The sequence below is a fragment of the Tachypleus tridentatus genome, chromosome 4, assembly GCF_004210375.1.
Source record: "Tachypleus tridentatus isolate NWPU-2018 chromosome 4, ASM421037v1, whole genome shotgun sequence".
NCBI classification, from domain to species: Eukaryota; Metazoa; Arthropoda; class Merostomata; order Xiphosura; family Limulidae; genus Tachypleus; species Tachypleus tridentatus.
Genome location: NC_134828.1, coordinates 59031491 through 59053482, shown reverse-complemented (window position 1 = coordinate 59053482; position 21992 = coordinate 59031491). Strand labels below are relative to the sequence as shown.

Here is a 21992-nt window from a genome sequence, read left to right as displayed (position 1 = left end):
CATTAGATTACACTAAGTGCAGTCCATCCAGGCCAAACATATAATAATCAACAAGTATAGTATGCCAAAGCAAAAACATCTAGATAAAAGTAACTTGTATACATAGGATTATGAAAAATACAAACTACTGTTATGAGTGTGATCATTAGGGTCATCATAATTAGCCCTCTGTCCACCTCCATGTCAAAACGAGTCATTGTGAGAAACAAGATATAAGATCAAACATAGCGATAGTTAATCACAGTATGGTGCCAGTAAATAAGCTAGAGAAAAAAACAAAATAACAATATGTAGCAAAGCTTTGAGGACTGTGAAATGTATTTTAATAAGCCAAATGTGATCCATCTGAGCAAGAAAACATCCAAGGAAACTGCCTTGGAATACATCAGATTATCATAGGTGCAGTCCATCTGGGAAAAACACATCCAGTGGAATCACCTTGCATGAGAAATATATGATGAACAAGAGCAGTCCACCCAAGCAAACATATCTGGTGAAAATTAGTGTATAATGCATTTTCAATCCTATAATTATTATAATAAACACAGTCCTTATCTTGCTGAGTGGGTAGACATAGGCTAGAAACATTTTATTTTGTTTTCTAAAACCCACTCAGAAGGAAACCTCCCTGGTCTCAAACTTCAGAAACAGGGAATTAGTGAGGGATCCTGTGATCCACTTTAAGAAAAGGGGAAGTACACTTTGGAAGTCTGGAGAAATGATACACCAGAGGCATTGGAATGAATGTCAGCAATTCCATACTTTGAAAATCAGGTAAACCCCAAATGTAGGAACCAAAAGTCAGTACAGATGGGCAGAAATCCTCATCGCATCACTCACAGGGTCATTTGTAAATAAAACCAGTAACGTTTAGTAAAAATAACAACATAGATCCACATACCACTGGACAAGCTCGAGACAGTCTTTGAGAAACACCCCATCTCAACAGTGAGCATTATATAATTATTCAGATCTAGTGCAAATATGAAGCATACCTGATCAGACAACACCTGCAATTAGATGGGATTCAGAGGTATGATATGTAACAACAAAAATATATATGAAAGCAAATGTCAACTTATCCCAGTCAAAGGTGAACAGACACATGTACAATTGCCAGAGGAGGAAGATATAGCCAGGCTGTCTAAATAATGTGTAACAAATGTATTGAAAGTTGTCCATATCCCAGCCTCAATGATTTCCTCTGAAGACCAGCTAAGACATAGCTAAATAACACATTAAATGTAAAGAAACATTTTGTAGAAAGCAACCTTCCATAAATAAGTTGATACACCCAATCAGTAAGATAAAGAGGGGACAGATTCTGGGACATAGAGAGAATCCTTGATGGGAACAATAACACGAAAAGAAGCAGTACAAGCTACACAACATCTCAGGGAACACACCAGACAAAGAAGTTTGTATAAGACCAAATAGGTTGGAAATGGTAGGTAAGGAAATAGTAGTGAAGGCCAAATAATCTGCCTGGGATAAATCAAGATAGTTTTCAGTGAAAGGAGGTAATACCATTTTGAAATGAAAAATTTGAAATTTAACTATTAATTGTTCAATTATACCCTAAAAAGTATAACAATTTATGTTACCAGTGAAATAAAGACATTTAGTTTCACTAAATTAGAAAGAAAGAAATATATACACACACACACACACACACACACTGAAGTGAGTGTCTTGTCCTGATATCTTTTCCTAAAACAATAAGACAGTATGAACATATGCATTTTTTTTCAACAGAGTATAATAATGTATTAACAATGCTTCTTATTTGCTATACATGTTCTATTGCACCTTTATTAGCAAAAGTCTGTAGATCTTCCATTACATTTATTTTTGTTTATACTTTATGTTCAATTAAATCATAATTTCAAATTTGATTCTGAAATTTGGTACAACATAGACCTTGATATTTGTTGCTATGCATCATATGAGCATAGCTTATTAATTTCAAATTTTAAAGTAAGAATGAAAATTTCTCTCATTCTTTGAACAAACATATTCCAGGGTTACAAAACTTCACATAAAGAAAAATTAAAGATAGATTCTGAAATCCAAGATTATCGTACTGAGTTATTTTTATTCTTTGGTTCTGAAAAATCACCATCAACTGAACCTCTTTACATTGTTGGTTTGAAAATATTATTTATATTGAGATTATTTTTCAATATAAATATTTTGATGAAATGGAAGGTCACAATCACTATTGAAATTGAAGTTTTCATTGTTTTAGCTTGGCAGTTTTTGTTCTTGAAAAAAAAAAAAATCATACGTACCTGATCAGCACACCAATACCAAATTGAAGCAGGAGTCTGTCCAAGAAAAAACCCAAGCCAAGGTAAATCTGGATCATTAATTGCACGTAGCATTTGTAATGAATTTTCTTTAGGCAATCCACATGTTACATTTTCTTTCAAAATAGAAGGCACAGCCTGCATGTATTTGAATTGGAGTGCTTGGAAGCCACCTACTTCAACAAATGCTGTTAAGTGGATAAAAATATATTACATTAAACTTCTGATAAAGCTATATTATCATATTTAAACTATATACATATATATGAAACAAAATGGATACCTTAACTTAATACTTATAATAAGAACATATTCATAAAGTATGTGTTTACACATAAGTAGCTTTGGAATTTAAATCTTAAATATTGAAAAGTCTAATTTCTTTACTTTATCACCTATGCATTTTTCTAGTTTTTCATATTATATATCTATATGTGGGTACCTTATCACATTGAGGTTGTTATAAATAAACATGTAACAACCACAGACCCATCTGAACACTGCTGATGTTTATCTGCATATAAAGTGTTGACAAAATTAGCAACTGTGACTTTCCACTATGAGTACACATCAATTCTTATATGACAAACTGCATTCAAATTTCACCTGCAAATCATGATATACCAATGTTAAATGGGATGATCCATAAAATACTCCAGAGACATCATTTGTCCACTTTTTACAGTAGATGGGTCCCTTTTTCTAGTCACAGCACTCAAGTCCCCATTTATGAGAATTCTCAATGAATTACCATCCAAGTGGTTAAGAGCCAAGAAGTACAAAAAGTCTTCTATAGTCCAGTTAAATGGAGTAAGGGGAATTCATTCAGGTGAGACCTGAAAAATCTGTCTGGAAAGGTCTTTTACTGGAGACAGTGAAATTGATTACCAGAAGACCCTATATTCAAAAGCAAATAAACAACAGCCAGAGAACCAGGCAGATGTACAACTCTTGTGCTGATTTTGAACATTATAGTACATGGAATGGATGTAGTCTGAATCAGATATGCGTGCTATACAGAATTACTACAAATGAAATTTCAGTGTCTTGCAGAATACCCCATGCAGTGGGCACTCATTGATCCAGGATAGATGGTATGATCACCTTCCATTAACTGACTCAATGAAGATTTCTGGTAAGCATACCCTGGGAGGTAACATTAATTGCCTAGTGAGATCCAAAAGTAGAATACAGAAGAAAAAGGAATAAGTAAATATTTCTCTCATGGGTTAAATGTGCAGGGTTAATTGAAGAATGGTAATTGGTGGAAGTTTATATTCAGATAGTGAATATAGTGGGAAATGAATGTGTTTATAAGTCCACGTGCAAGCCTAGAGAATTTCTTCAAGCAGTCAGTGAATGTGTAAAGTGATAAATTTGGTGAGAAGATACTTGAAAAAGTCCCCGACTATCCACCTCAAGGAAGAGTAAGTAATCCAAATAAGTTGCAAATCCTTTTCATATGGGTGGAGAAAGAAAGCTCTCCACTATAACAAAGATCCCAATGAATGAAGGAATGGTGTCAGGAATCCCTGTACACAGAAAGCAAGAGAGAGAGACATAGCAAACCAGCCAGATCTGACACAGGAGTCTGTCTAGAAAGAACATCTTTAAAAATGGAAGATAAATGGAAGGGAAATTGAATAAAATACTGGACCATCTCCCTTAGTAGCTGAAGTTTAAGGCAGAAAGGAGTAGTCAGGGTAAATAAGAATATACAAATAGTGGAAAAAAAGAGTCCCTGCAATAATAGAAACAAGCCACAGTTGAAAAGCCAGGTAAAATGGAGGTGAGGGGAAATGATAAAGCAAAAGAGATCAATGCAATAAGTCCACCATTTCTGTTGGTACACACAAGAAGTGGAAGAGAAAGAAGGTTACACATTTGGAAAAACTAACACGGTGGATAATGGACTAAACAAATATCACGCAGGAAAGATGAGGGCTGACGTGATGGAAGAAAGAGATGTGAAAGGTTGTAGATGAAGGGTTGAAACAGTAGGAAATGCAAGAATAGCTTGGATGAGAGTAGATATAGAAGAGGAAACTATGGCTGGGCATGCAAGTAGAAGGAGACTAACAGTATTCATGAATGGGTGTTCTGAGAATATGTCCATAAAGGAAGAAATGAGATCACTCCTGACTGAGAGCATCTGCTGCCAGGACTGATGGGAGAGGAACTGCAAACCAAAACAGAAGTAATTTGGCATTGGGAAGTTAGACAAATGTGTCTATTTAAAGAGTACCAAGTTCGGAATAAACCCATTAAAAATCTGAGGGTGAATGGACTATTCCATATCCCATCTCCCAGTTGGCACTCATTGATCCGGGATAGATGGTATGATCACCTTCCATTAACTGACTCAATGAAGATTTAAAGGGTAGGATGTAGTTTCATCAAGAAAGACAGTTTGCTGTGATGTTCAGAGTACTCAGAACATGGAAAGTAATTAGGCTCACCTGGTTGGTATGGGCCTAATAGAAGAAGTCTAATGCCTGAAAGTAGAGGGTTCTGAAATGGGTTTCCTTCAATGGTTTTGCAAGATGCTCCCCTGGAATCATCTAAATGGACTGTTATTAAATAATTCACTAAAAGGGGAAAAAATTGGGAACATCACCACTGGATTCCAAGCAGTTCCAGGATGTTGATGTGGAGAGGTTCAGGCACCTAATGTGAGAAAGTCATTCAAGGATGCTTCCCACCTAATGAGAGATGCATTGGTGAAAAGATGTAGGTCACACTTGAAAGGAAGTAATGGAATGCCTGTGATTGTGTTCAGGAAGTTCAGCCATCAGGCAAGATCATTCAGGATATTAATGAGGACAAGAGATCCCTGGAGAGTGCAAATATATGGAAGGACAAGTGGAATGAGAAGTTCCAAGAAGCAGTAGCCCCTAAGAGAAAGAGAACATCCCACACAGAAGGGGAAGGAGAGATGCAGACTTTGGTTCCTACACTATCAAGATCTTGTATGACTGAAGTGAGAATAGAAAAATATCTTGAGGTTAGTAAGTTATTGGGTCTAAATTTGTGTTATTTAGAGTTTCATTTTTATGTTTGATTATCAAAAAGAAACTTGTTTAATCATTTTGTAGACTAATTAGAATAAGAAAATATAAGAAACTACAGATTCACAACATGTTTGATGTAAATATGTAGCTAAAATCATGAAAATGTCAGGTATCTATAAAAGCCAGTGTTAAAATTGGAATTTGAGATCTCATTTGAACAGATCTCATTGAGTGCATCCTAAAAACAAAGTTTTACATATTTTTTGTTATCTAATAAAAGAAATAGCAAATTAACATTTTCAAGGGGAGCCACTTTTCTGTCCACCCCCTGTATATGTCAGCTTTTTCTATCCCTTATGGAAATTAGCACTTGTTTCCTTTTTTTATGTCTGAATCGACCCATATTATTTTAAATATGCACTGCTTTTCCTGTGTTTAATATCTTAATTAACTGTTCAAGTTCTGATAATGTTAATATTTTTTAAAATTATTTTCACGAATTTCACATCTATTTTGCTTATAACCACGTATAAATGACTAAAATAAATTTTGAAAATGTTTTCCAATAAGAAAGCATTTAATATTTAAGATGTACAGTCATGTGAAAAAATTAGGACACCCCCATGAAAACCTGTGTATTTTTGTAACAATTTTGGATATATAGATATTTAATGTCAATTTTAACAATACTGAGAGATTTTAGGAATATAACTAAACAATTTAAAACTGAAGAAAAGACTTTTCAAGATCTTCTGTAAATGTAATGCTACAAAAATTCATATTCGAACTGAGGAAAAAGGACATCCTACCCCCTAATAACTAGTGTTACCCCCCTTTGGCTGAAATAACTGCAGTGAGATGCTTCTTGTAGCCATCTACCAGTCTCTGACATCGGTCTGAAGAAAGTTTGCCCCACTCCTCAATGCAGAATTCCTTCAGCTGTGAGATGTTTGAGGGGTTTCTTGCATGTACAGCCTGTTTAAAGTCACCCCACAGCATCTCAATGGGTTTAAGATCTGGGCTTTGACTCGGCCATTCCAGAACTCTCCATTTCTTAGTTTTCAGCCAGTCCTTGGTGAATTTACTGGTATATTTCGGGTCATTGTCATGTTGCAGGGTCCAGTTACACTTCAGCTTTAATTTTCTTACAGATGGATTCACATGTTCCACAAGCATCCTCTGATACACAGTAGAATTCATAGTGGATTCTATGATTGTGAGCTGTCCAGGTCCTGCTGCAGCAAAGCAGCCCCAAACCATGACACATCCACCTCCATGCTTCACAGTTGGTTCGAGATTCTTTTCCTGGAGTGCTGTATTTGGTTTACACCAAACATGTCCTCTGTTCTGGTGTCCAAAGAATATTATTCCAGAAGTCCTGGTATTTGTTTACATTCTCTCTGGCAATCTTCAGTCTGGCCTTGATGTTTCTCTCAGAGAGCAAAAGGTTTCCTCCTTGCACACCTCCCATGCAAGGTACACTTGTGCAGTCTCTTTCTTATTGTAGAGGCATGCACATTCACATCAACAGTAGCCAGAGCCTGCTGTAGGTCCCATGATGACATGTTAGGGTTTTTGGAGACTTCTTTTAGCATCTTGCAGTCTGCTCTCGGGGTTAACTTGCATGGCTGACCAGATCTAGACATGTTGGCAGTTGTTTCGAAAGCCCTCCACTTGTTGACTATTTTCCAGACAGTGGAATTGCCGATTTCAAAATCTTTTTAAATCTTTTTTAAATCCCTTACCAGACTCATAAGCTGCTACAATTTTCTTTCTGAAGGCCTCAAACAGCTCTTTTGCTCTCACCATGGTGCTCACTCTCACTTCAACAGTCAGGAGCACACCAAACTAAATATCTGAGGCTTAAATAGGGCAAGCTTCATTCAAAATGCCGAGTAACAATCTTCTAATCACGTGCACCTGGTGTGATACACCTGTGTATGAGTTGAGCCATTTTAAGTGGGTATAAATGTGGGGGTGTCCTAACTTTTTTCTCAGTTAGAATATGTATTTTTGTAGAATTACATTTTACAGAAGATCTTGAAAAGTCTTTTCTTCAGTTTTAATTGTTTAGTTATATTACTTTAATCTCTCAGTATTGTTACAACTGAGATTAAATATTCATTTATCCACAATTTTTACAAAAATACACAGGCTTTCATTAGGTGTCCTAATTTTTTCACATGACTGTATGTTTACTAGTTAAAAGTTATGCTATAAAATGCTAAAAAAAAAAAGGTTTTTACATATACATGTATAAATATGTCAACCTTTCATTTGAAATAATAAACTACCTCTCACAGCAACTATACCAGCTCCAACAAGCATAATAAAGAACTGCAGGGTATCTGTATATATCACAGCTGCTAAACCACCTGAAAATAAATGATTTTGTCAGAGAAAAATGCACTTGTAAAAGATTATTTAAAAATTTGATATATACCTAGCAAAATGAATTAATAAATATACTACTATGTTAAAAAAACTAATTCTGTAGTAATTGAAATATGACTAACTCGTAATGTCAATGTAAAAACTAAAACTGCTCTGAAATTTTGCATGAAGTTTCTCGATGAGTTATTCAAATCCTAATAAAGCATTATAATCCTCTTTTCCACTAAACCAAATTATATTTACATAAAAAAATCAAATGTTTAATTCATAGCACTTTATCTTACCACATAAGACTGAAATTTAAAAAAAGATTTTTTTTCATAGTGTGTTGCATTTTGAAAGAAACCAAGTGTTACATTATTCTCCAAGTTGAAAATTATAAACATCCAGACTTCAAGTTGGCCACAAAATGTAACTTCTTCCTATATAATATGCATGTTAGAGTATTTAAAATCAATGAATATTGCATTATACAGGGTGTTCGGAAAGTCACTGTTCAGTCTATTTCAAGCCAGCTACTGATAGTGGTGTTTAGAAACAAATAAGAAGGATCCAGGCCTGTATTGTTTATAATTGTCATTCATATTTACCTCCTGTATTCTATATTGAAACATGTCTGTTAATAAATATATAAATGCACATATACTTTCCAAACACCCTGTATATATCATAAATTATAAAGTTTCACTGGTGTAAAGTTTAAATCAGGAAAGTCATTAAGAAATGCACCAGTTTCACATGAAATAAATATACATTTATGCCAAATAACTAAAACAAAACAACAAACAGTACTACTATCCAAGAAGAGTTGAAACCAATGGCAATGATAAAAAGTCAGTGATGTCGAGAAACCCACTTGTTGAGAAATGTATATGCAAAAACGGCTCGTTTGGGTTGAGAAAATATTTTACATAGAAGAGCGAACAACGTTTCGACCTTCTATGTAAAATATTTTTTCAACCCAAACGAACCGTTTTTGCATATAAATGATAAAAAGTATCTTAAGATGATTAAAAATTTGTTTATACATATGTACTTATAAATATATAAACATTATTATAACTTCATAGACTACACAACAGTTATATAACAAAAGTGTAAAGTTCTCAACTTCAAAACAAACACATTAACATACACACAGTGTTGGCCATAGTGAAAACACTCCAATAAAAAAACAACAAAGTGCAAATAACAAAAACAATTTCTTCATGATTAAACAGTACTTTCATAATCATTAACTGAGTGTAAAATTATGAAAGTTTTTCATCTAGACTTGATCAGTCATGTATATAAAAAAATTTATATGAAATACAACAGAATTATCGGTATATATTAGAAAAGTCGACTCCATGTATTAATATATATTACTAATTAACTACAAAACCCATCTCAAATATTTCAACTTGACAAACTTTCAAAGCTACAAGGTTAAATTGTTTTTCTATGTTATCATCAGCAGTAAATGTTTATTATAATTTTTAAATGTCACACAAATGTTTTTGTGTGTGCTATTCTTTAATTTTTTGCTTTTTTATCACTCATCCATTCATTTTGTCATACATAAGCATGTTTCACTTTTTGTTTTATTGGTATTTGTAATCAAAATTTTTCAATCATGTTTTCTCAAAATTGTCTTGGTGTATTTTAATTATTCTTAATATATGAATTTATATTTTAAAAGCAACATTTTTAAGTGAGTTATTTTAATTGTTTATTTGGGGTTAAGCACAAAGTCAAAAAATGGGTTATTTCTGCTCTACTTATTGTGTGGATTACAATATAGTGTTTTATTGTGAGAAGATCTCAGACTTACTGCTGAAGTAACTGTGGAGGGGAAGGATTACTACATACTAATTTTGATATCTAAAGTGAATTTGTGTTTGCTTATATAAATGAATAGAATGAACATCTTATTTTTCAAATATATAAATACACAGTTAATATGTATTATTATGAATCAAAACCAAACATAAATGATGTTGTGACACAGTATTATTTGATTCTATTACATCAGTAGGACACACAATAATAGAGAACATTTTCAAGAAAATACTTTTTCTCAATAAAAGTATTTTAATATTATTACCTTGTGGCTAGCACTGGTAACATATTTCATTACGACATAGATAGTAATATACCAAACAGGAGTTTATAAACATAAAAAAACTTGTTCAAGTCTGTAAAAATACTACCTGACATGAATTTTGATCAATCTATTTATGAAACTGAAGTTTTAAGGAAAGGATTAAGTTAGGTCCAGTCATCTAACACGTGTACATAGAAAACAAGAAAACAACTAACAACTTGAAAAAATTAACTGTAAGACTAATTAAATATTAGTTATGTATACCTTCTTAAATATCTTTTAAGAATGTTTGTGTGGTGTGTTTGCAAACATTCAAAAATACTAAGCAGAACATCTACCTGAAACAGTGCAGACTGATGTCATTAGCAACAGTAGAAGTACAGAGAGATACAAGTTCCACCTGAGGGCTTGCTGAATAAAGACTGCACCAGAATAGAGATTTACCTTTAAATATTAACAATACAAGTCAGTGAAGATAGTTTCATAAGTTATAAAACACTCTGTAGATAGTTCAAACAATAATTAGTATTTGTGTTCCATGAATAAGTACTATATTTTTTACTAATAGTTTTATTAACAGGATTGGCTATACTGGCTGGTATATCATATGCTATTACTTTGTGTTTTATTATTTATCATTATACTTTTATTTTAAAGACTGTTGTGCAACGTTAGTTTAATATTAGTACTTAAAACTAACCTAAATCTCCAAAGCAGGTAAGACCTCATGAAATATTACTGCACATACAGCTGGAAACTATTTACAGGGAAGATATCTAAATAATAACCATGCATTCCAAACTTTACAGTTAGAAACTTAAGAGAAGTATATTTAATTAGCTATATTAGTGGCTAATTTGATATTTAGTATTACCCTAAAAACATAGCTTATCATGATTGGAAGTTAATATTAATTAGTAATGATCACTGTTCACTTATATAATGATTTTTGATAAACTTCTTATATCTGGCAATATACTATAAGCTTTTATCACAGATTGTTGTTTCTATAGTTATTGACCTTAAAAGAAAGTGACCATAAAGTTCTATGATCTGTTCTCTTACAACCCCTGACTAAAACTTGCATTTTCACAGAAAAAGTTAAAGAATCACCTAACAATATATCTTATACCCTAACAATATGAAAACTGATAATAATGTGGTCAAAATATTTATTTGCATATGTATTTTAATTTCCCTTTAATATACAACATGCAAAGTCATATTTGGAATGAAAAGGATAATTTACTTTAATTTCTTACATGAAAATAATATATTAAAAAACATTAATAAAACTTGTTGATACAACTGTACGAAGTTTATTAACACACAAAGAGACATTCACAAAATTTTGAATATATAGCAACAAACAGTTGGAGTATCAATTCTGACAGGACTTTTAAAAACATTATTTTGATTTTTAAAAGTAAATAAGAATAAATTTAGATATCTAATGATTTAGCTTTTGGCATTTAAAACGTTGTCAGAAAAAAATGCTTGTAATATTTGCAAATATAAAAACTTGTAAATCTATTTCTGAATAATGTAAAGAATATTTTTGAGATTTTTGTAGTGATCTGACATGAAAATTTAAATAACACAATTCTAACACCCAATCTCACTAGCGATGCTTTTGTACAGAAAACTACAGAACTACTTTTTAATGGCCTTTGCTGTTGAACTTATAAAGAAAACCTGAGACAGAATAGGGAAAAACAACAGTAAATTTATTAAACTTTCTGTGCATACTTTATATATTCCATATGAGAATATACGAGTATCTAATCTGTTACTAAACTGCAGGTTGAAATAAACTATGACTCTTGCAGCTGTGCTTGTGAATAGAAACATAGCAGTAATAAGAACAAATAGACAATCAAATCATTATGGGTATTCATAAAATTCTCCATGATATTATATCAGGGTTCATACACCTAAGTCGGAATAAAATTCCACGACCTTTTCAAAATTTTCCAAAGCCTTTATTTGGTATTTTTCATAACCATACTAAATGAGAAAAGTCAGTCAGTAAGATGATATCAAATAAAAAAAAAATTATTTCTTTAACTCACCATGTTGTTCTCTATAGAATAATGTTCACACATAATTCTACCCAATTTTAGAGCCTTTTTCAGTTTTTCAATTTCCACATCTAATTCCTTAATTTCACACTGCTTATTTTTTAAAGTTGTTTGACTTACTGAGATAAACCAAATTTCTTCATTTCTCAACTTCCTATAGTTCCCTGAAACATCTGCCATCTTATATGGAGAGAGACATGCAATGTTTCAATGTGAGAGTAATTCAGTGTACTTCTGTCAAACAAATTCACATTTACTTTATCATTATCTTGTATGTATCCATTCAAAATTCTATTTCTTTATGTTGCAATATTTTTTTCAAGGTTGTTACTTTTTAAAGTTTATTGGTAACATAGAACCCTACATCAATATGCTTAGCACATTTCTGAACATTAGCTTTTGAAACATCAATATTCAATAGTATTGACACACAGACTGCCTTTTAGAGAACATCTGTCTATACACCCATCACAACATAAGAATGGTAACACTGACTTACATGTTTGGTATGCTGTCAGAAAAGGGGTAAACACTTTTGCAAATGACAGAAAGAATAACGATTTTGGAATGGTAAGTGGGCTTTAAATAGATGCTTTAACAATTAAAAAGGACAGAATATTTTTCAATCATATCTGCACACAACTTTAAATGGGGGTATGCCACAATTTGCCACAAACATTTTCTACAGAATGTGTTGGACAATACTTCAAATGGTAAACCTTCACCTTAGTGATCTCTTCATAGTCATTTCTCATAACTCGTGTGTCTTTAAAGAGTGTGTATGTGTGTGTGTATATTTTAATAAATATCTAATATCCCAATCAACACTACTAAAGCCAAATTGAAAGGCACTGTGGATATTATGAAGCCTGAAATCTAAGTATCAGCATTTGATGGATCAGAATCAACATTTTTTATCTTTTTTCAGACCCTGGAAATTGCATCTGCAATAATACAAGACTTTCTAAAACCCTTTTAAATTTACTATACCAAGTACTTTAAAGTTGAATAAACTATAGATTTTTCATTTAACCCTTTTGCAATGAGTCATGGGTCAAAGCCCATGCAACATTTTGAGCTGCTATTTTATGAATTTATGTCAGTAAGTTCAGATTCAAATTGTAAATTATAATTCAAACTTTAATACTATACAGAAGTTAATTTATTAATTTAAAAGTAAACATTAAAATAACACATCTAAATACAAATGTTTGCAAATCATGTGGTATGTTGAATGCAGCACTGTTTAAAATTAGATAGTTGTGATGTCAAAATACCAAGTTTATAGTTTTGTAGAAATTAGGAACTCAGACTATGAATATTACCAAGTAATAATACAAAATAAGAACCTGGTATCTTTTTATTTTGCTGAGATATGGCTCATGTACTGAATCAAACACATTTTTTGAAATGGTCCTTTATATACTCTTACTACAGTAAATGGCATGTGAATAACCAATCAACATCTTAGAATATCCCCAGAGTGTTTTCTCAGCCATTTTAATTTGTGAAAAGGCTACCATGTTCCTCCTGTCCAAGATTTCAAGCAGGCAGGTTGTGTCTTTAGCCTGCTCGAAGTTTCATATTTTTTACAATCTAATTACTACATCTTAGTTACTAAGCTTAATAAATTAAAGTGAAACTCTATTGTATCAATGTAGTTATTTATGATTTTTATTGGTAATTCAACTGCATATATAAAATCTAAAAAAAATAAATTGTTTGATATCCTCCACATACAAAAGTTAAAAGGTTTAGTAACCTATGTCCAGCAAAAACCAAGTACAAAGGTCATAGGGAGAAGAGATAACTGTTTGTTTTATTTCATGATTTATTGTTCTATATTTTCAGAAAAATAAGTTTAATAATTTATTTCTAAACAGTAATTATCTATATACATATATATATATGTATAATGTGTAATAATTGAAACATTACTGTATGTTATAAAATACTAGTTAACTAAAACCCAGCCAAGACAGGGAAGACCAAAGGTCAGTTTTATACCACTGGATACATAGCATGAGCACATGTGCAATGCACCAATGCAAGTTATGTAATGTTAGCTAGGTATGACTGGAAGGTCATTATAATAATATATATAAATACACTGCTGGGCAAAATCTTTAGGCCAATGAACATAAAGAACAAATATGCATTTTGTGTTGTTAGACTCAACCACTTATTTGAGTAAAGCTTCAAAAGATAAAAAAAAGGAAAATAAAAATAAAAAACGTTTTTAGCATTTAATGGCGAAAATGTGAACACTATGAAATTTAGCCTAAATACTAGCCAGTTAAAAGTTTAAGACCATACCGAAAAGAAGTCCTAAACAGAGAAGGAAATGCCCAACAAGAAGTCTCAGTAGTGAGTTGCACAGTCATCATTGCAAATAACTGCAAACATTTGCTTTGGCATATAAGCATTTGCAGAAGGCTGGCTGGAATGTTATTATGAGACTTAAGCTACTTAGACTAAACATTTGTATTTTCATAGTATAATATATAGTCATTCTAGCATGGAAAAAAAACATAATTTGTATTTATTTCTTAATTTTTTATGGTAATTATGTGGTTGGTTTAGTGACAGACTCCACACAGTTAAGAGTATAGAAAATAACATAAAATATAAAGTCTTATTGAAAACAAACATTTGGAATTTTGGATTTAGGTGTTTAGATATTACATAAATAATATTTAAGATATTTGTGAAAAAGAATAGTTTTTTAATTGCAACATGAAATCACTTTGCACTCAAACTAGTAACAAAACAGAGAATCTATTTTCAAAAACAAATCTTTAATAAAAATATGTCACTAAAAATCTGTTTTTTTGTTTTTTTAATAAAATACTGTAATCTTTACTAAAAGTCTACCAAATTTTGTGAAGATACACATGCTGTATCAAAAGTTATAGTGCAAATACTTAATGTGTGCAAATGTATAGATAAAGTCATGTATATTATACCAAGCCCGAAGTGAAAGAATTAAATATTCTCAGTATTTAGATATGTTTACTGCATATCTAACTTAAAAATTACAATATGTTTACTCTTAACTCAAAATCTTTAGTCTAGCAGACTAAGCTTTCGTAAGTTGAGAAAAAATTATTCAATTTCCAATCATCTAGGTCTGCCCAATCCACTTACATGAAGCTTCATGTTTATTTGCCAAACATTTCATGGTAATTTTTTTAATTAAAATGTTTCAGCAAAAATCATACATTTCAAAACTTTTATAGCTTTGAAAATTATTCTAATAAATGCTTTTATCATAATAATTTTTTTTTTATTTTTACAGGTATCCTCTTTTTTCCCTGATGTATAGGTATTTTACAATAAAAATATTATAGACTTATTTTTATAATTTCAAATTATTGTTAAAAACAAGTCTCACTTTGTACAAATCCAGAATATGACAAAATAGACTATTTAAGTAAGATAAAACAAAATCTTATAAAAAAAAACTAAAAAAACTAACACTTCTTCACTTACTGATATCTTAGTGAAGATGTACAAGATAAGAGATAAAACTGCAAGGAAAGTTCGAATCCTTTGTCCACCAAATCTTTTAGACATAAATTCAGGCAACGTACATACCTACAATAAAGATAAAACAGTAGAAAACTTTTACTTTTTACTTAAATTTTAATTTGAGCAACTGTACATAATCTTAAATTATTAAAAAGTTTGGTTTTCTTAAATGACAGGCTAATTTCTAATAAGCATGAAATGCAATATCTACTTCACAAGTAGTACGATAAACATATTTGTTTGTATAAGAATTTTCATTCACAGTTATACTAAAAAATATCTGAACACAGCTGAGTTGGTAGGCCAGAGGAAAGCAACTAGTCTATAGTTTCCACTAGAAACTCTTGGGTTACTTTTATCAAGACAATTAGTAAGGTTTGATCACCACCACTGTTATACCACCCAGAGTCAAAATGATCAAGCATAAGTTTATGGAAGAAACATGTAAATCACAACACCTAGGATTCACAATTAAGGATCCCAGCCAATAGGCTTCATCCACACAAGTCTCTTATGTAACAAACTTATCATGATTATTTAAGTCAATTACATGTCACCATACATGATACAAAATGTTTTAGGGTATTATTTCCCTTGAAATTCCTGAATTCAGTTTGTTAATGAAAAACTAAGTCAAAAATATGATATTAATTATAAACTGATTTTTTTTAGAAAACACAAGATGGTTTTATTTCTACTATCAACTATCAATGTGAACAAATTAATGTCTTTAAAGATAATTTAATCCTGTATAATTTCAAAATTGTTTTTTTTATATCTTTTAATCGCAGATCCTTTCATTGATGATAGTTTTTACTTTTATAGTAATATATCAGGTTTCTTACGTCACTGTCATAAAGACAAAGTAATAAAATAATGATACAACTTTTTGAGTTTTGATAAATTAAGAAACAATGCAGTACATACAGTGTATTGACAAGTGTTAGACTATGTCATGAACTGTTACGTGACAGAATAACTATAATTTCTTAATATTTCTCAAATAATATAAATCAAAATCTATACTACAAAATGAAGAGAATTTTAAAACTGAAAATGGAATAAGTTCTACAACTCTGAAGTCTGTAAAAATCATAGATGATCATCAAACTACTAAAAAAAAACCTGAAACCATTTTCTTTCAGATCAGTTAGGACACACTCTTGTATTATTTGTTTTCTGAAAAATCTACCACAGTAACCAATGAGTATAAGAATAAATAAAAATATTTAAAATAAAGACAACTCATTTAATTGAATTTACTATATCCACATGACTTTAAAAAAAATCTATTTTAGGTCATACCCGAGATGCAATGAAAACAGGTAGGAATATCCACCCTGTGAACTGCAGAATAATAAGAGCCTGTAAAGAATTAAAAAACCCTGTTTTAGATGTTACTTTTTTTAAAAGGGAATTTCAGTGCAACACAGCACTTTCACATTTTCATGTCTAAACATAAATAATTATAATCACTATTATAATGTAACAAATCTAAAAATAGTTATGAATTTATTCTTAAAACATTAAATTTCCTACTTTGTTTTAATGAAAATAAGTAGTTTAACTTAAAAGTAATCTGCACAATATAACTAATGTGACTATTTAATTTCAATTAATTCAATAAAATGTTACAATGCTAGAAAGCTAGTTTTCCTTTTATATTACATCATTTTCTTATTGTCAAATAAAAAATGGAACAAATAAAGCAGCAGACATTTCATGAGTCTTCAGATTTAACACTTTATAAGACCTTATTTCATACTTTCCAATGAACATAAAAATAAATCAATTATTTTTCAGACTTAACAAGCTTTTCTAGACTACTTCTTAGTACTCTGTTGAGTATTTGTATATTAGAGTTCATAATTACATACAGGTAATTACTATAAACATTAAGCTTAATTTCTTTTAACAAAACGTTTTCTATGTAATGTTTTGGGTAAAACTGATGTTAAACTATCTGCAACTGTATAAGCTAGAAGGATATAGCTAAGTGAAGGTCATAGTCTTACTGTAATGTCACCTTACTACCAGTTTCAAGAATAAAATTATATATGTAGTAATTGCATGCAGCATAAAAGTTGTTGCCATTTTATACTCTCCAAAAGTTTTGGAAAAATATTTTCTTTTTAGCTTCCTTTCAACTTTGGCAAGTTTTAAGTATTTTTATGCAAAAAACTATTTGTAATACTTAAAACATTTTCTTGATTAAGTTCTTTTTTTTTCTGCCATTAGAAAGTTTCTTAAATCCTAACATAAATAAAACTTCACTATTTCAAATTGTTTTCAGTTTAGGTTTTTGCTTCTTTTCAGCCATTATTCTTTGGTATACTTTCTTTTGTTAAATATGAAAAATAACTTTCTCATAGTAGAATTTTGAAATATGATTGCCTACAGTCATGTTCACATATCTACAAGCATACTTTTTTTTTTTTTTACAGGTATTATATTTTTATGTACTGTGAATGGCGAGGCACAATTCTGAATAATCCTTAATCCACATTTATGGATAAATTGCCACAAAAAACATAAATCAAAACAAAAATAACCATCAGATAGCATCTTTATTTTAATTATCACTAGTAACCTGCTCAATTTTCTTGGGAACTTAAGCTTCTGATGTTTTCATACTGAAGTAATAAGAAAACATTATGAATTAATTAATCAGAATATCTTTTTGCTCTTTTTAAGTGTTAAAAAAGTAAAATGTAAATAGTTCTTTAAATATTAGTTTGCAGAACAAGTCTGAAAAAATGATGAAACATTACTAATAATGATGTTTAGATTAAATAAGATGTTTAAGTGTTGATATTTTGTAATTCTATAAGGAATCAAATGGAAATAAATTAAAAATAAGTGTAAGACTGAGACTGTATAATTTGATTGAGTGTTAGTATACTGACCCAATAATCGGATAACTATAACACAGTATGGTAATTATAATAAGAAGCCTAATTAAGTCAAAACTTATAAATAAACGTACACCTTTTGAAAGCAATGGGTTAAAGTGTTTTGATTTTTTGTCTTTATTTGTTGAACCTACATACTTTTGTAACATTATGTGTGGTTTAATGTGTATGTTGGAGTTAAATCATTTAACCTTACTTTAGGCAGTTACACAGAACATGAAATTACTAAATACTCATAACAACTGCTCTTTTTTACACACACAATCAGTCTCTGTTTTTTAAAAAAGTATTAACAAAAAGACCTTAAACTAATAATTTTACTAAGTGATATTTACATTAATTTCAAATGCTCCAACTCCAATCCCAGCAGCTGCACCTGATCCAGCCAAACCAATAAAATGCTCACTCCCAATGTTGCTGGCAAAAAGTGATGCTCCTACCTATGTTTGCAACAAAAGCTGTTGTGTAAACAGAAACTCTTCTTGAAAAATATCTGTTCAAAATCAGTTATCTTAATGATTTGAGAAAGGAAATGTAAATATAAACAAATATATGACAAAATAACAGCAAGTAAAAACAATTTATGAATCTGTAAGAATAACTGGATAAATGTCTTCAAAAGTACACACATAGATATCAACTTAATGTCATATGTTTCAGATTTTTTGTATATGTTAGAACAGTGTATTTAAACTTATTTCTTCTAACATTCTCATAACTTTATTCCATTTAATTCACATGCATTATTTCATCAAATTAACATGACTTAATTATATAAATATACATATTTATGTAGATTACTGAACAAATATATCATACATGTATTATCTATTTATGAAGCATATACATAAGTGAACTTCTAAGCTCTATAATGAATTTCACATTTCAATAGCATGTGCAAGCTGATAGCAATAAATTTGACCATTGTGTCAAAGCTTCAAATTACTTACTTTGGGATATTTATTACAGTAAATATATGCAAACTTACTTTATGCTTACAAAGTGGTTTCAAATAAACCTGATGCACAGTTACTTGTTTTGGAGTTGAAGTATGGTGACTTAGTTAACAGCACATGTGCTTTAATTATCATTCTGAGGTCACCAACTAAAATAATTTAAAGCATACAAAGAAAATAATCTTCTCCAGATGTTTTAAGCCAGAAACTCAGTTTTGAGACCAACTTAGCTATCATAATTCTCCCCCCACCAAAAAACAAAAAACAAAACAACAACAAACTCTTTTTGTGGGACATAAAATCTTTGATATAATATTTTCACTACAGGTCTTATTCCTAAAGTGTATAAAACTGAATATTTATAGTAGTTGGTAATAAGTTTCTTGTTAAGTATCATCTTTCCAGAAATTTTAAGTAAAAAATAAAATAAATGTTTAAATCATAACAATTGTATCAGCAGGTTGCTATAGCCAGTTAACTATAGAATTTCAAGGATACCAGAAGTATCTCTATAGTTGTAAGAATAATCAAAACCTGGATAATTCAGAAAACAGAAAAAAAAAAAAGGTTATGTGTGCTCACCTGAAAATTATTACTACCCTTTCATCAAAATATCTCAGCCTAAACTGTATCGATTTTTTTAAAGCTTCAATACTCCACTTTTTTAACTCTAAATGTTGGAGCCTAAGTGTTCACATGCATGTGGTGGACTTAAATATGGACTTACAGTGTGATAAGACATGTTTTATGACAACTACATATACTTGTCAAATAAGCGTCAAATACATTGCAGCTTCTTTAACTTTGTGGACTGGTTGTATACATGCACAAATTAGCTTCAGGTTAAAAGGAATCCTATTCCTGATTTTTGTTATTGAATTATATAAACGAAACAGTAAAAAAAATCCAAGCTAGTTTAAAAAAACGAATTTTATCAGAAAAAAACATTCAACACAATGTAATCCTACATATTTTAGTGTAAATGTATTCCTCTTAAGTAAACATAGCTTTATTACATCATTATATGCATGCATATTGTCTCTCATTACACAATATGAAATACTGAACAACTGAATAACTTTGTTGTTAAAACAAATTAGAGAACTGTATCAAAAATCAGTTCTTAACACTAAGTCCTCAGGCTTAGTGCTGAACTAAGAGCTTATAATTCTGAGTCACAGTATGGGTGCATGCATAGGGAAAGCTGAGTCAGAAAAATAAGTGTGAAAACCATAAAATAGTTTTCAGAAAGTCTTTTACCTGTAGAAATGCATATCTAATATAGTTCACTATATATAGTTTTTTTTCAATTTTACACTATTGTAATGAATATGCATATGGTGACTGGTCATTACTACACTTAAGTGTTAAATCACATTAATCCAAAGATTTTTTATAAAAATACTCCTTTATAATTAGATTTAAGTGTCAGTTATATATTTCATATAGATAACATTTGTTTACACAAGTTTTCACTTAAAAAAATAATGTTTATATAAACTTAAGAGTCTTGCCAACATGTGATAAGGTCACACTAATGTTCAAAATTAATGTCTATTATACAGGGCATGGGAATGTTTGTGAAACTGTGACACATTTAACACATACAGATAAAAGTTTCTCAATGGATTGCTTTAGTTAATATGTTAAGATAACATTAATTTCTGGGCTGTGTTTAATAAGAGAGCAATGTCCCTCAAAGTTATCTGTCTCAGAAAGTGGTCCCTGATTAAGCATAATTTCAAATGTAAAACAAAGTTTCTGAGTTAAAGACTTAAAATTACAATGAACATTTTGCTATTACTTGTCATAACAGCATTCAGACAGAATTATAATAATTTCATCTTCTTCCTTTCTGGGTCATTAATGTACTTATTCTTAGTTTCACAACACATTGAAGTGAATCTCAAAACTGTGTAATGCTACTAAGGGATAGATAAGTTTAATATTCAAAATAACTTCAGTTTTGTCTTCTTCCCTCTATTACTCTAATTTAGAATACTTGGACTATATCAAATCATGAAGGCAGATTTCAGAGATATTTCAATACAGTATATTATAAGATTCAAACTTCATATCCCCATTTTAATATAATGACCCAGATTCTAAGTAAATATGTGTTCATCAAAACCCATGTTATTTCTAGGTTTATTTAATGTACAAGTTGAGAAAAGAACATGCAAAATACATGTATCATTTTCACAAGTAGGTCAAAAAAAAAAAAAAAGGAACAGAGCTACAACTGTCTCTTGAAAAGTAGTCACATTTATAAAGAAGATTAAAAAAATCAAGCTCATCCTGCCAAGTTTTGGGACTTACCCAGTAGTTCACTTTGCAAAATGGGGAAAATAAAATTTTTTGCAGTTATCACTCAATGCAGGTAAGACACACAGTCTGGTGTTTCTCAGTGGGTTTTGTCAACACATTTATAACTTGTTTCTTTAAGTTAGCGAAGGTCTAAAAAAATGTTTTTCAGCATTATTACAATGATATTAATGCAATTTTATAAAAACAAAGGGCAGTTATAAATCTGAGAAACTACAAGCACTGTCATGAATATATGTATATGACACAAACGTAAGATAGTCAAAGTATTTCCATTAATCTCTCTACTTTTATTTCAGTATGCACACACACAAAAAAAAACATGTTCAAGTTTAGTCCTTAAGATGAATCAAGTAAACTTAAAAAAATACTTTTATTGATCAATAA

The 21992-nt window shown here is 30.5% G+C and overlaps 1 protein-coding gene across 10 annotated transcripts in view; it reads right to left on the bottom strand.

Moving 5' to 3' along the window:
- LOC143249207 (sodium/mannose cotransporter SLC5A10-like) overlaps positions 1-21992 on the bottom strand; it is a 62809-nt gene that overhangs the window by 32673 nt on the left and 8144 nt on the right. For 8 of the 10 annotated variants that reach the window (XM_076498680.1, XM_076498681.1, XM_076498687.1 and 5 more), the window contains 6 exons: positions 18660-18764; positions 16718-16777; positions 15374-15478; positions 10139-10244; positions 7615-7695; positions 2292-2497 (listed from right to left, as the gene is read on the bottom strand). In XM_076498680.1, coding sequence (XP_076354795.1) covers positions 2292-2497; positions 7615-7695; positions 10139-10244; positions 15374-15478; positions 16718-16777; positions 18660-18764 — 663 coding nt within the window. Of the gene's footprint in view, positions 1-2291; positions 2498-7614; positions 7696-10138; positions 10245-15373; positions 15479-16717; positions 16778-18659; positions 18818-21992 lie in introns of all 10 variants that reach the window. The other 2 variants (XM_076498688.1, XM_076498689.1) reach the window with 2 other exon arrangements.